Genomic DNA, 15,944 nt, shown 5'->3' on the forward strand with positions numbered 1-15,944 from the left:
GTGGATGAAATATATGCTTACTTTTCTTAAAACTATTACGTAGAGATCTTAATAAACATCTTTGAGTTTGAAAATGACAAAAATGTCAGAGAAAATTTCCACCAACTTTTCATGAAGCCAAAGCCATTAAGGAAAGAAAAATAAAAATAAAAAGGCAAAAATATCAACAAAGTCGGCCAAATTTTCATTTTTCAGTTTGTCATTAAATGTTTTTTTGTAGGAATTTATCATTAACTATATAATATCAGAATTTTTAAATATATAAATGAATTTTCAAAAAGGTCGGCTATGAGATATTTATGTCCGAAATGAAATAAACACCGACCGTGGCAGTTGTGTAAATAAAAGTCAACAAAGATGGCAAAGGAGAAATGACACCCCAATAATTAAGCAAAGAAAAAAGAAATAACCATTTTGTTAGTTTGTTTTTTTTTATATATTTTAAAATATTTATAAGATTTCTAAATTTAGATATATAATCAATTATTTTTTATAATTATTTTTTAAATAAAGGACTTTTAGTATTTTAATTTATTATTAAAAATAAAAAAGAGTAAAATAATTTTTATTGATTAAAATTTTAATATACATATTTTATCGAGTCAGTGTCATAAAGAAAAAGAGATGGATGGTGATGAAAGATAACGTCAGGATCACAAATACTACCTTTTTTTTTTTACTGATTTCACTTTTTAAAATAATAATAATAATATTACTTTAAGAAAATAAAAATTATTATATTATATTAAAATGAATAGTGAAATGATAATTTCCATAATTAGTAGTAATAGCCTAATAGTAAGATGCTTGACTATTGCACCATCCCACACTTTATTATTGTTACTTTTTTTTATTAGAAAACAATTAATTATAATCTATTTTAATAAAATTAATTATTTTAGTATCTAATAATTATTTTAAACTTTCAATTAATTTATTAATTTTCGTTAATATTTAAAGGAATCGCGTTTTATAATTCGATTCTCAAATTCTGAATATTGATATAAATATTAAGTTATTGATCACTTTAAATTATTAAAAAATGAAATGCATTACCAGATTTTACTTTTAAGATCACAAGTTTAAGATCTGTAATCTGAAAATTCAATAAAACAAATAATTTTATTTTACAATAGATAATTATCAATTAAAAAAAAAAGGTGTGTATGAGTTAGTTGAAAAATGATTTAGTATTTAATTAAGTGGAAAAAGAAAAAGAAAAAGAAGAGAGAGTGGGTTTAGGGAAAAGCGATAGATGTCAAAAAAGCAACAGCTAAGCGCTAGATTTGAGGGACCCATGAAATATGGTGGGTCAAGATATCGTCCCCTTTGACGGGACGTCAACACTCTTTCGCTTTCTATTCAGCCGTTTAGCCGCACGCTTTCCCATGCGGCTCTCTTTTTACCGGCTTCCTGTACTCCCACTCTCTTTTTCTTAATCAATGCTCTCACTTTTTTTTTTTTTTTCTATTCAATATTTATTATTTATGAAACGAACCTACTTTTTTTTTTTTTTTCATCTTAGTAACTTTTTGTTTTTTAATTTGTGTAAACATAAAAATATATGATATTAAATATATTAACTATTTACTTATTAAGCTTTTAAATATCTATTTATTGACATTAAATCCTTTAATTTTTATTTTCTGTAAAGATTAGGCTCTAAATAGATAGAGAGCAATCCAAGCAATTAAGAGTAAGAAATAGGCTTACTGAAATTTATCATTACAAATAAAATGTTGTAAAAAAACAGAAATTTAAGTTTCTTGTCCGCAAATAAAATTATTTAAGAACTTAATTTTAATAAAAATAAGAGAAATCTCAATCAACTCCAACATGTATTTAGCATATTATCTTTCTAATTCCATTTCATCTTAATAATATAAAAATTCGGAAAATAATATCGATAAATAAAAATTAGGGTTTAGCTTTCTCTTGCCTTGGGATGAAACAAGATTAATATGATTTTGGAGGTACAGTATAATAAATGTTTATTTGTCAGAAATTGAATATTATTGTTTTAGGAGTAAAGCATAATAAGTTTTGGAAGTATTCCACAATATTCAATCAACTGAAGTGCACACTGGTTCTTGGAAAGGAAAGGTCCAACAGAACTCCCAGCAAATGTAAAATCCTCATTGAAATTATTTTAGGAATTAGGTCAAGTTCAGATGACATGATCTTAAATTTACATTCTGTGGATAAGGATATTTGAAATTGATCGTTTCTTTAAAAATGGGAGAGAAAGATAATTTTTTTAAAGAATAAATTTTGAAATATTCAAGAATAATGGAGATGGTATGGATTACGTATGACATTGTAACCACAATGATTTAGATATTTTTGTTTGATTATTCAATTAGTGGATCTTGTCTCTTGCTATTCAGATCCAATTCTCTAGACAAAATAATATTTGGGACAGTGAAATATAGAATGAGAAAACCTCAATTTGTATATTTTTTGTCATTCAATTTTCAGTTTAGTGGATTAAATCAAGAGATTAGATTCAAATGATGTATTCTCATGTTCGAACTAAATTATTGAATTTGAGTTTAGAAGTTCAAATCTCCTTTTTCTCAATATCCAAAAGGAAAATGGAAAAGAAAAAGAAAGAAAGTGAAATTGTGTTGCAGGACTCTCTATCTTTGAACTTTGCTGTGGTTAGCAGTGATAACAGTAAAATTGATTGAAGAGTCATTTTCTTGTAGTCCTTTTACCCTTTTTCAAATTTTAACCTCGTACAGAATGATCAATTGTAGGATGAGAATGCAAATTTTTTACTAAACTTTTTCAACTCCCTTTTATCACCAATGTTTAGCTTTTGATTTTTTTTTTTTCTTTCCTTTTTTGTTCAATTTCAGAAAAAAGAAATAGAAATAAAAATTATAAAAATAGAAAGAGTAACATGTTTTTTAGAGAGAGAGCAATTGCAAGTCTAGTGGACTTTTACCAGGCAAAATATGAGAAGTGTTTCCACTTTAGATGTATAATCATTTCCATATATATTTTTTGCCTTGCAAGATGAAAAAAATATTGGAAGGGAACATCTTGAATACCTATAGAGGGTACACCATTAATTTATAGCTCCCTACCATCGCATGTATTAATTTATAGCTCCCCACCATCGCATGTATTTCATATAAAAAAAAAGAAAGTAAGTGTGTTTCGTGGGGATCAAATTTTATTTTGGATATAATTTAATGTATTTTTTTCTCTTTTATTGTTAATTACTAAATATTTTTAAAAAATTATTAATTACTTCGGAATTTTTCTATTAATTTTGAATTAGGCATTGTTATTAAGGATCGTAAGGTATTTATTCTCCGATAGATCTAATATATCCGTTGGGAGGCAAACTAATGTAGGACCTTATTTTTTGGTTAGGGCTTCTCACTCTTATGCTCCCTTCCAAGTTTGGGATAATATCCCAAAATGTTTGTCGTCTATTTATAATTCAAGTTAATGCAAATAGCATTTTTGCCATAAAGAAAAATCAAATTTAACAATTCTTTCATTTTTTCGAATTTCAAATATATAAAGAAAAATTATTTTTAGTATTATTAAATGGAATATATACATTATTTTGGCATGAGATATTTATGTACAAAGACATTCTATTACAAATTTATCTTAAATATGCTGCAATTTAAACAAAAATGAAAATTTACAAACCATATCAGAATCCATGAAATGATTTGTATTAGTTATATTTGAATTGAGAGGAGCTAGCAAGGTAGCAAAATTAGGGCAGGATCAAGATATCTAGATTCATGTGAGATGGTTCAATCCAGACCCAACCTTAATTAAGGGACAGCATGGGTACAAAACTACAAATTTATAGCCTTTTCAAACATAATGTATACAAATGCATATTTTAGGGAATGATTTGAGTGCATTTGCAATAAAGGAGTTGCCTAAAAAATTGGTAGCCTTTTTAAACATCATTTGAGGGTTGGCTGACCTAATTGCTATCCACAAAACAATTTGTAAGTGGAGCCAACTGGACATATTATAGGTCATTAAAAGACTAGCAAACTTTAGGGTTGGATTACAATAAAACCCTAATTTTTACTACAATTATCCCTAATTGATCATCCCAAAATAGCAGTTTCTTTCTAGTTGAAAGCAACTGATTTTTACCAATATGCAAACTATACTTATTCCAAACGGTTTAGGGTGTTAGAGTTTATTGATGGAATAAGAAAAAAAAAAAGAAAAAAAAAAGTAGGATATTAGAGCATAATAAGGCACCGCAAAGTAGCATGCGCACAAGGCAAGTTGGAAGCTTTGGTAAAAGAAAAAATGATGTAAGTTTTGAAAGAGTGATTATGAAAAGATTATGGGTTCCCTAATCACAATGCAAATTAATAGCCAAATGCGTGTACGTCTTCGATTAGACATGTTGTTGGTACTTATTGAGACGCCATAAGCGGCACAAACTTATAACATTTTTTTTATTATTATTATTATTATAAAAATACACATTTTTGGTATATTAATGTATACTTAGGAGTTAGAGAGTTAAGGAAAAATGCACTACATCATTCGTATAAAGTCTAAGAAAGGTGATGCTATTTGTGTTATAGTTGTTATTCTCACATTTTGTAAAAAATGTGGAAAAATGGAAATTTCAAATTCGAGTCCTCTTTATTAAAAAAATTATTATCAATTTTATGAATGTTATTTAGAATGGATTATCTCTATTGTGTATTTTACATGTTCTCTCGGTTTCTCTTATTGGACAGACTCGGCACGAGTAGGATTTAGTCCTAACCCATTAAGTTGAAGGTACTTGTTGTTAATAAAAAAAAAAAAAAAATTGAAAGCCAATTTTGAACTTGCATGTTGATATCTAGCTTTCTAATTCAATACTCCATGTAACTCCGTAGTTCAATAATCCTTCTATCCTAAAATATAAGTCATTTTTGGATAATTATTTTGTTTTAAAATATAAGTCGTTTTGAGTTTTTTAATGAGTAATAAATCACGTTTTTCTAATGTTACCTTATATACATTAGATATAATAACTACCTTACAAGTTACTCTAGTTTTGAGATAAAAAATAATTTAGTTAAAATACCATTGATTTTATTATAATTTTGAAGAATTAAATATTTTCTTAATTTTAATGAAAAAAATCATAAATAACTTATATTTTGGGATAAAGGAAAGGCACATACTATGCTATATAGGGCGTTTAATTTGTTTGTCTCGGCAAAAAGTGGAATATACAACAAGTTTTAAGACAAAGTGATATGATTTATTAATTATAAAAATAATAATATTATTATCTTAATAAAAAACATTGAAAGCCACACTTGAACCCGAATGTTGATACGTAGAGCCCTAATTCAATAAACAAATTAAGTATTGATTTTTTTGTCTTAACAAAAAATTGGAATATAAAACAAGTTTAAGAATTAAGACAATGTGACACGTATAGAGAGGCCAAAACTAAGACTAATTGGATGATTAGTGTGGACCCCATTTGGTTAATCATGTTAGTGTTTTGGTGACAGCATGACTAATTTATGACAAAGAAAGACTTGATATGATCACTAATCATGATTAATGATAAAGAAAGGAGGTTAAGTAATCCTTATCACATTTAAAACCTAATTAAGGATGGTTTATGTGTATCCCATATTTGCTAATAGAGACACAAACATGGTTGACCATATGTTTTGTGTTTGCCTTTTTTTTTTTTTTTTTTATTTTAAAAAAATTTTCTTACTGACTTTTTTTTTTTTTTCAAATGTATTTGGTAAGGGGGGGCAAAACAAGAAAGCAAGCCAGCAATTCTTAGATCTTTTCTTGATAATGTTTTGGGTGACAAAACCATAACTCATTAGCATATTTGTTCTAATTGCTTAACATCACCTTCTAAAACTAATCATTTCTATATCATCTGGGTTAGTTAATAGGATCCATTGTCCCCTCTTTAACTCTTTAGCTACCCTCTATGTATTAATCCTTTAATTTCACTATTTTCTTTAGGCTATTTAATTCAAAGTTTTTTTTTCCCCTTCCTTTTGATTCGTTGGATTCTTTTTTTTTTTTTTGGTTTAATGAGCTTAATCTTACAATAGATCTCATAATATTTAAAATGACGTCCACAATATTAAGATTGCATTTGATAATGATTTTTTTAAATAGCGTTTACTATTTTTTAAGTAGCTTTTAGCATTTTGATCGGTCAAAACACTAAACGCTATTTTTTATAGTGTTCAGTAACATGGCGTTTAAACTAACTTTAGATTTAAGATAGCATTTTATAAAAAGTTAACACATATAACATTTAGTTTTTAGCGTTTTATAAAAAACTATTCAAACAGTTACTAGTTACCAAAATAGTTAGTTTTGCTGAACAGACTCTAAATAATATATAGCTCAACTTACTTTCAAGTATTTTAAACCTAGAGTCTCACTGTTGGGAGGATTTTTCTTAAATATCACTTTCAGTCCAAGTATAAAATGCAATGAAAATTCAATTTTAAAACTATATTCTAATAAATAATATAACAAAAAAAAAAAAAAAAGAATTTCTTACCCAATACTAGTAAGGCATAATAAGTAGCAATTGATATGATATGGGGAAAAAAAAGCTGAATTTAATTAATGCTTCAAGTGGAAGGTTTTGGAAATGGAATTTTGGATAATTATTATAACTTAATTTAAAACACTTGAGGGATTTTTATAGGGAGGTTTAAGTAGTTCCATTCTTTAGGGAATAACAATAATAATTAACAATAACAATAATCAGAAGAATCAAAATGAGTTTGGCTTGTTTTTAGTAACCAAATTTGCATGATTAAGCAAAATCTGAACCATCAAATATGGTTTTTTTTTTTTCTTTCATGTTGACTATAGAATATCCAATGTTGATCACAATTATATATGGTCAAAGATCATCTTTACCATCCCTACTTAGAGCTTTCATAGATACTAGATATGTTCTTGCTAAATTTAGATTAAATTTTTATTTAAAGATTCTAATAATTGCAGTTTGAAAAAATATATATTAATACATTTTGCAATAATTATGCATTTTAGTATATTTGAAGTCCAAGCAAGAATCTATGCATTATGGAAGGAGGGACCACTTGAGAAATGAATTCAGGTGAAGAAAGTATGGTTCAGTTATTACAGCCATAGCTAAGCACTCAAATTTTTTAATTCCAAAGAGTTGATAATAGCACACAAGAAATTATATTATAATAAAGAAAGAAAATAATAATAGAGAGAAGGGAAGAATAAATTAACAATTTAAAGCACTTTTGAGATCTTGCAAAGTTATCAGATAGATAGTGTAGGGCATAAAGGAATAAATTAAGGTAGATGGGTAGAGAGGGGGACAATTCTGGCCTGCTTAAAATATACATAGTTAAATATGTATGTGGTCTGGAGGGCACTAGGGCCAAAAAGGAAAAATTTGTGCCTTAAAATTTTATGATCCTGCTCTTAAATAAGAAAAAAAATCTAAGGGCACCAAAAGGGCTATCTAACCCTATTAGTATTATTATATATATATATATATATATATATATATATATATATATATATATGTATCTCTTTTTGCATGGGATTCTTCAGGAACTTTGTTACTACCTTTCAAAGGTATCAAAATTACTAATTATGACCCTTTATTTATTTGGTCCCATCTTTTACTTCATAGAAATTGTAGCAAAGGGTTGGGTTGTAATTATTGGAATGACAAAAGTGCTTCATTTGGCCTTCAACTACAAGGTTTTTGGAAACATTAAACATAAACTTATTAGGAAAAAGAAAAAAAAAATTATGTCTTGATTTTAACTATTGCTTTTCAAAAGAATTTTTAAGGTTGTTCAAGTTTAGAATATAGTAATATTATGCAATTCTCTGTTTTTATTTTATTTTATTTTAAATTGAGAATGGACCCTCAATTTCTATTTAATTTATGAAGAAAATTGAAAGTTCAGAAAATTTAACATTTTATTCAGGCCCAGCCCGTCATAAGTCTAGCATGAGAGTACATTCTTTAGCTTTTTAGAACCACCTACAAAACCCCACTTCGTTATGTGCATTTCACCTCCTTCGATTGCAGAGTCCAGTTAAGCTTGGATTAACTCAAACAAGCGGAATTTTAGTTAGAAATTTTAAAATTCTAATACCTGAAGCCACCAATAATTAAAAATGGTAAGAAAGAAGGCCTATTGTTTGCCAAGGAAAATCATGAACCCTACACCAACCTTTTCACTTTTCACTGATCTGATCAATTCAGTTGCCGATCACCAGATTACATAGTACATATGCCATTTGACTGCACCAACTATTTCTTAGGGTTCTGAGGAAAGTTGAAGTTTTTAGAGTACAAAAGTGGCCAAGTATCACTCCTCTTCTCCAAAGTCCATGAGAAAATCAGTCAAGTTTTCTGAATCTTCTACTGCCTCTTCAAGGGACATGGAACCCTTCTTTTTAGGTTTTGCCTGTAAGATTCAACGGAAGCAGGAAAATATTTAGTGGTTTGAGATGTGTAAAAAAACTGGTAGGTTAATTAGAATACAAATTGGAAAACCAATAGGATTCTTCTAACTAAAAATGATGTGAATGCTTTAAAACATTTTCAGTAGAATGATATCATAAGAACGATTTCTAACTCTAGAATAGATAACACTCGTATGTTCCCCCGTCAGGAGATGAGAATGATATAGGTCAAGAATGCTTTAGAACCACGAGATAGAGATTATATTTCTTCTGGCAGCATGTGTACTGGTGGGTCTCAGTAAGGCAAGAAGTCCCACATGATTTAATGAGCTGAGGGACACTACTCGGAATGGTCTAAAATGCAAGTTTTTTTTTTTTTTTGCATGTGTCCATCTATCTGTCTGACTCAGCTGAGGCAAAATAATCAGAGGATTTAATGAGGAATGCCGTACTTTTGATTTGCGAATCTGAGGAGTAGACTTTAGCACACTCCAATTGCGTGTAATTTCCCCCTCCTCCTCTTCTACTTCTTCTTCTTCTTCTTCTTCTTCTTCAACATCAGTATCCTCTCCTCCGTCCTATTCAAAGTGTCAATAGATAAAATGCCATCACATTTTTAGAGATATTTTCCACATATTTTGAAGAGACTGATGATCATAAACATCATACAAGATGATGAAACTCACATCATTTTCACCAATGTCAACCGCTTGCGCCATAGCTTCATCCATGTCTGTCATCTGCTTTAAAAATTAAAACGGATTAAAGGATGAACATATAAATGAAAAAACAAAAGTCCTAACCATCCATAAACCCAATATCCTTTGCTGTATATCGGTACACAGTTGTCCCCATTTTTACATGCTTCAAAATTGAACTATAATTTATCAGAAACTAGAGGCATATGTTTTCCAACTGCCAAGACAATTAATTTTGCTCTCAGTTGTATCAGTGCAGTCAATATATTAAGTTCTCATATAAATATCAAGAAATCTAGAACTTTTGTTTACAAGGTTAAGCCAGTGGGAAGCCGCATGCCACCCTGAATAGCTAAAATATCATGCATGTACATCTGAAATTCCTTTATAACAGATAAACCAAATCAGTGTTTTAAATATATAAATTGGTTTAGGATAATATGCTTCACAAAAGGCCTCGATTACTTCAACAAGTACCTTTCAACATGAGATAAGTTCATCAGAAAACCCTAGACGTGAAGAGCTTCTAATATTTTTAGTTTATTTCCCAGTGTTTCCCTTTGAAATTGCACTCAGACATCATGCATAACCATAATGAAAATATATTTTTTCCTGTTATAAAGAAAAAAATTATACCCAGCCAAAAAAAAGAAAACATCAAGTTGATATTTTCAGTGAATTACCTCAAGTTGTTCCGTCTTCTCTTTTGCCAAAGTTGCTTCAAACTCCTCCCTGGGTACAATTTTTCCATGCTGATCCATGCAAGTTGAGGAAAAAAAGCTGTTAATAAAAAACGTCAATGAATATAACCACATGCCTCACCTAAAGCACAAGTTATTCCACTCATCTTGCATATGATGTGATTTCAAATAGGTTGAGAAGACATTTTTGACATTATAAGCATATACTTGAGAATAAAGTTATTGCCAGGATCACCATAAGTGCTCTTGATGTTAGAGAAATTCTTGATGCTGCTTTGCTTTTCCAATTCCTTAGATAGAGCTCTCATTTCATACTTATGCTATCTTGGTTAGTTCTAAGGGGCGTTTAATTGCTTGAATGTTACGGGAAAGTGAGGTACATTCCAAATTCATAGGTGGATCTCATCCCTACTTTCCCCTCTCAAAGGGTAGAAAAGTTGAATTCCTATTGCAAAAAAAAAAAAAAAAGGATAATTAAAAAAATAAAGTGACATTAATACTCTTAATTATCTTAATTTCCTAAAAAAATTTATTGCCATCCAAACATGATAAAATTCAACAATCCTAAAGTTCGTTTCTAGGAAATCTACTTTTCTAGGAATGCATTTTTCCATAGGAGAGTTGAATTCTGGTAACCAAATGCCCCACTAATGTGATTTATCATGCTTGAAGAAATCCACCAAAGCAACCATGATTCAATTGGTTGAATGCCAGGTTTGGCAATAGAAAAGCTAGTTGACAAAACAAAATTAAAGTTGATTTCTTTAGGCTAGACTTTTGCAGTAAAACCTTATATCCAGGCAATGAGAATTGAAACTCAACCAGATTTATGAAACCTATATAATAATGATCAGTTGGACGATTGTAAAAATGATCCTACTTGAACTGACAATCAACAATACAATTCATTCAAATGCAGAAAAGCAATATAATACCTAAATAAGCAATGAAATTGAGGTTCTTAGAAATCAGATGAGAAGAGCAACTCAATCAATTTGCAGCAGACTGCTCGCAAGTTAGTTCCCCAGCAGCCTGCTGATTTCATTGACTTCTCGACTTCTCGAGATCATTTAACAAATGCTTCAGCCTTGAGCTTTGCACATGATCCCTCAGAAACTGATTAATTTCTATTCATCAACCAATTTTTGGTTTCATAATAAGAAAAACATTAAAGATAAATGGCCAGCTTCTAGACTATAAACCTCTTTATGATATGATGGAATGGATACGAAACAGATTATCCACCTCTTTTAGGTAAGCCAGCATATTGGGTGTCGGTTCATGAAAATCAGGGCCCCTGTAGTCAATTATTTCGTCTGGATCTTGGATGTAGTTGATTGTTGGATAAACTGGATCTCCACCCCAAACTGCAAAGATCAACTAAAATGTCAATCTCAAAAAGAGAATGAAGCAAGTTTCATTTTTATTTCTTCAAAACTAATTGGTTTTGAATAAGATACTTTGCTTTATTAGATCCTCTCGCATTCTCATTGCCAAAGGATCCCTTTTAATACGAATATCTGTCCCCATCATTATGCGATATTCCCGATCTGTTTGATGGCAGAACATTTCAATTAGTTGCGTGTTTTCATCTTCACCAGTCTCTTCAAAATGCTTCTGGATAGCTTCCTGTGAGGTGTCTCCCTTCCATGCTTTTACCCATTCTGAGTAATATGCCATAGGACCTATTTTCTCCAGTCTCTCATGTTCAGCTCGAAGCCTACAGAGAGTAGCAATGACATAAATCCATGCTACATGCAAATTTTTTTCAGTGAAAAACAATCACTGGCAGCAATTGCAAGGGATATCAACAGAAAAAGAAAAAAAAAAAGAAAAAAAAAAAAGAAAAAAAAAGAAAAAAAAAGAAAAAAAAGAGGGGAATAGATTTTAATCCAATGGGATATTATCAATTTTCAGGCAAGTTAAGGACATTTTCAAAATATGCGAATACAAAGAGGTGTAGAGGATCTAGAGTTCACATAATGCTATATCAGAAGTAGGCAAACAATCTAAGGAACCAGTTTGTTGCAACTAAGCAGGACTTGCGAAATTTTCAGTTCTCTGGATATTATGATGCGAGTAACAAGGAAATGAAATAAGTTTAGTATATTAGTTATTGAAAAGGTAATTTTCACTCTCCCTTATTCTGTAGTTCATAACGTAGTGTCTTAAACACATTGCCATACTAGGCAGATTAGCATATAGAATGTTCTTTTTTCATCTTCTAATCCTGTAATGCATATGTATAGGTTCCTTTCGGTAGGTGAGGAATGAGGCATACCCTTCTCTTTTCTCTTTACAACCCCCACCCCCTTATTCTCCTTCCTTTCCCATATGCAAGACTGAGTCCTTGAAGTTCCTTTAACTATGTTTACATTTTTCTCCAAACTTGAATTGAATTTACATTTCATATATTCAAGTCCAATTCACATGTCAGTTTTGAGTAGCTTTCATGTTTCTTATACCCTCGTATACTATAGTTAAACTTAAATTAAAATATCACGGATTTTTAATAAAAAAAAAATCGATTAAAAATATCAATATTACCTTTCTTCTTTGAAAAGATGTTTTCTAGCTCTGTAAAGAGCAGTCTCTGTCAGTGTTGGTTCCTCACCATGAAGCTTTACTTGCCCAGTTTCAGCCATTGCTTTGAGAAAAACCTTCAAAAATTAAAATAAGTGCATGATAACTGTGTTCCAGCAGGAAGCAGCTTATATATTATTGAAGAAGAAAATATTATTGGGCTATTGGCCTCAATGCTACAAATTTGAGAAAAAGAAAAAAATAGCAGTGAAATAGCATGGATAGCTGCCTAAGGTAAAAAAAGGTGTTCACTCTTGAAACCAGAAGTTGCAAGGAGCTGCTTTGTCTGAAAGTGCTGATCAATTTTACATACCAAATGAAAAAAAAAAAAATGGCAGAAAAGTGTTAATATTTTAAACTGAGTAGAAAAGATACATTGCTGCATAGCAAAATGCTATTACTGCTAAATGCTGAAAGGAAGTAAATTCCTAAAACTCATTGATCTTTTCTCTAAGACAACTATACTAACCGTTTCCACATCAGGCTTCCTCCTTTGCCATCTGGACCATTGTTCCTTCTCCGGCTTTCTCCAGTTCCACCATAATTCTTCACTTGTAAGTGTCCCCTCTATTGGCTTCTTCACTTTTGGATCAATGAAGGGATGAGGGCGTCCAAGTTTTTTGTCTAAATCATATCCAGTTTCTTGTTCTTCCTCAGGCTCTGTCTGATAAACCACATAATCAGACAAGACATCTTTAGGCTCTTCCGTCATCTCATCAATGCTTTCAGGTGCTTCTACGTTCACTATAGAAGATTCAGGAGCAGTGGCTGACGTTCTATACTTCTTCCTTCTACTGCCAGGCATTTCACCATAAGATGGAGATCCTGTCGACGTGCCTGTTGGTTCAGGAGCCCTGGCAGCCCTAACGCGATCGGCAGTACCTTCTGGCCAGTACTCCTGTCCTGGAATACTAGCACGAGCTCCAGATGCTGGTTCAAGTTGCCCAGATGTGGAGTCCATGTAACTATGATAGGGAGGACGTTCAACAGATACATGCTCAATATATTCATCCTTCTTCTCACACTTAATACAAGGAAGTAACGGAGCCTTTGGGAATGCCTTAGAGCCAAATCGAACTTGCGGTGTTCTAACTGAAAATGAACCAACAAATGATGTCTGCATGATCCAAAGAAAATTATATGTTACATAGCATGTATAACTAATGAGATGCTCCAGTGAAATGGTCTTTTGACAACCGAATAGAAAACAGGGAAATTGTCACCCCTCCGGCCCTCCCCCAACTTACTTGGTAAATTCTAAGCACACAAGAGCCACTGCGACAAGCGATTAAGTACTCATCAAACAAAACGTAATATCAGTACATTATTTGCATCATTTATTATCCATAAAACACTTTTAACATGGTTGATGGTAGAACTTATGTAGTAGGGGCATACATTTCTGTGCTGTTTTGCATACTCAACAGGATTAAAGATGAGACTAGGAATGAAAATCTATTCCCAAAATAAACTGGCAAAGAATAGACTGAAATTATACATAATTCAACTGTAGATTCTTCAGTATTGCGGCAAACAGATAGCAGCCTAGTTTGGGGACAACACTGTATTATGTACCAAGAAAGACAAGGTAAAAAGAGAAAAGGAAAGAAACAGAAATTAAACCTGTAGATGACTGCAACCTGGCTTCCCAGCAAAACAGCTATCTACATAAACTGTACTCCTCAGCCCCCTATCTGCCATACCCCCACCTACCCCCCAAAAAAAAAAAAAAAACTATTTAGTATTAAGTTCCATTTTTATATAGAAAAAACTCATCAAACAGATAAGAAGATAATGAAATACAAAACCCTGATAAATCCAAGTTGCCGGAGATGTCATTTTTATTCAACTAGCTATACAGCTATAAATTATCCAGAAAGGCACCAAATCATTACGTGGATATTGAGTCATTTTTTGAAAATTTAACCAATTAGTATCAATGTTAACAGAAAATAACAATATCAAGCGCACGCAAGTTAGAGGAAAGTTTGCTGAAAACTGAAAAGGAAATGGAGGGATGGGACAAGAAACGAACCGTTGTGGAGTCGAATTGTAGAGGGAAAACAAACAACAATCATGAAGTTCAGAAAGTTTTGATTTTGAACTTGAGGGTTTATGGAAATGGAAAAAATGGATAAGGGTTTTGGATACTGATGTAATTTATTGAAACATACGGGGGAAAGTGAATTGGTGAATTTGTACCCGGCACCGTTTTCCAGGTCGGAGCTCTCACCTCACCTCTCAGTCTCGGAATGCCGTTAAGCGGAAAGTAAAATTTTCTGAAACCGAACGACACGAAACGACAGGATTTTGTGAAACGGTAGGAACAGAACTGCTTGTCGAACGACCGTCAACTTTCTTTGTCTATTGTGGTATTATCCTGAAGGAGATACAAATTTCATACGACTAACGACACCATGTTGTAACTTTGGAGGAATATGGAAACGGAATTGGCTGTCAAAAATTGTCGTTTTTTATCTCTATTAGTTTGACGATTGTCAGGACAATTGTCATATTCTTGCAGGCCAGAATAATTGTCGTTTTTTAAAGATGACTTTCTAATTGTTTTAGTATAAAATAATTTTCAGTCGTCCTATCAAAAAACAAAATGTGTAATTTTCAATATAAAATAAAATTAGTTTTGGCTTGCATTTTGATATTATTTTAATTACCAAATTTAGTGAGCAATATAAGGTAATCAAATACATTATCAAAGGGAATGTAACATATATATATATATACATATACTCTCTCTAGATTAGGACATTAGGACATTGCACCCGCTTGCCTGTTGGGCCGGAAAGCCATACAGTAACCAACAATGTAGACCTCCTACTTAATTTCGATCGGGTAAGTGTAATTTCATGGTTATTAAAAATTTAATTAAGAAGTTATTGTTTTCTCAGAAAACTAAACAATATCTTAAGTCCTTCGTTATATTTTAATATCCAACAAAATAATATTTTTATTCATATTTTAACTATTTATTTTTTTGATAAATAAAAAACACACTGCCCATAAACACAAATTAAGAATAATTTTTTAAAACTATTTTAGACTTAAAAACAGCAAATTAATGCCTTTAAAATTAAATATTAGCAATATAGCGATTTGATAAAAATATTACATATAATGAAATTAGTGGATCTATAATTATATTTTTTTTCTTTTTTAATTGTAAAATTGAGGATTTTTAGATATAAATTTTACTACGTCCGTTTCATAATATTTGTCATATTCAAGAACGTAATTTATTTCAAAATACTTATTACATCTGTGATTTTCAAAAAATATATATTTTTCATGTTTACTTTTTATATTTATGTTTTCAAAATATTTCCACCACTGTAATTGGAGAAAATATGAATATTGAAAAATTTAAAATTTAATTTGATGTTTAGATATATTAAATTAAAAATAATATAATTAATTTATACTAAATAATTCATTATAAATTAAATAAATTGAATAATTTTTTAGGATGTGAAATTTCAAATCT

The 15,944-nt window shown here is 30.6% G+C and overlaps 1 protein-coding gene across 4 annotated transcripts; it reads right to left on the reverse strand.

Moving 5' to 3' along the window:
• Positions 1-8,192: 8,192 nt before the first annotated feature.
• PTAC12 (plastid transcriptionally active 12) lies at positions 8,193-14,809 on the reverse strand. Of its 4 annotated transcripts, none has more exons than XM_020679314.3 (10): positions 14,481-14,806; positions 14,069-14,154; positions 12,915-13,562; positions 12,410-12,522; positions 11,323-11,582; positions 11,108-11,229; positions 9,845-9,913; positions 9,150-9,206; positions 8,916-9,041; positions 8,193-8,465 (listed from the first exon to the last, which is right to left on the reverse strand). In XM_020679314.3, exons 1-10 carry the CDS (start codon positions 14,521-14,523, stop codon positions 8,367-8,369), a joined length of 1,623 nt encoding a protein of 540 aa, XP_020534973.1. In that variant the 5' UTR covers positions 14,524-14,806; the 3' UTR covers positions 8,193-8,366. The 4 variants fall into 4 exon arrangements, 2 of the variants coding, with proteins under 2 accessions (XP_020534973.1, XP_012072179.1); XM_012216789.4 differs by having other exon boundaries at positions 9,150-9,203; positions 14,481-14,803; XR_002284348.3 differs by lacking the exon at positions 8,193-8,465 and having other exon boundaries at positions 8,969-9,041; positions 9,150-9,203; positions 9,845-9,941; positions 14,481-14,809.
• Positions 14,810-15,944: the final 1,135 nt, after the last annotated feature.

The sequence above is a fragment of the Jatropha curcas genome, chromosome 11, assembly GCF_041381405.1.
Source record: "Jatropha curcas cultivar XTBG-Jc1 chromosome 11, XTBG_Jcur_1.0, whole genome shotgun sequence".
In the NCBI taxonomy this organism is placed as follows: domain Eukaryota; kingdom Viridiplantae; phylum Streptophyta; class Magnoliopsida; order Malpighiales; family Euphorbiaceae; genus Jatropha; species Jatropha curcas.

What these genes read in the sequence shown, in the direction of transcription:
- PTAC12 (XM_020679314.3), bottom strand. Translation starts at nt 14,523, where the DNA reads ATGATTGTTGTTTGTTTTCCCTCTACAATTCGACTCCACAACG. An exon ending in TGCTGGCTTACCTAAAAGAG is followed by an intron (nt 9,914 to 11,107) that starts GTGGATAATCTG and finishes TGCATGGATCAG; the next exon opens with CATGGAAAAATTGTACCCAG. An exon ending in CTCAGATTCGCAAATCAAAA is followed by an intron (nt 8,466 to 8,915) that starts GTACGGCATTCC and finishes TGAATCTTACAG; the next exon opens with GCAAAACCTAAAAAGAAGGG.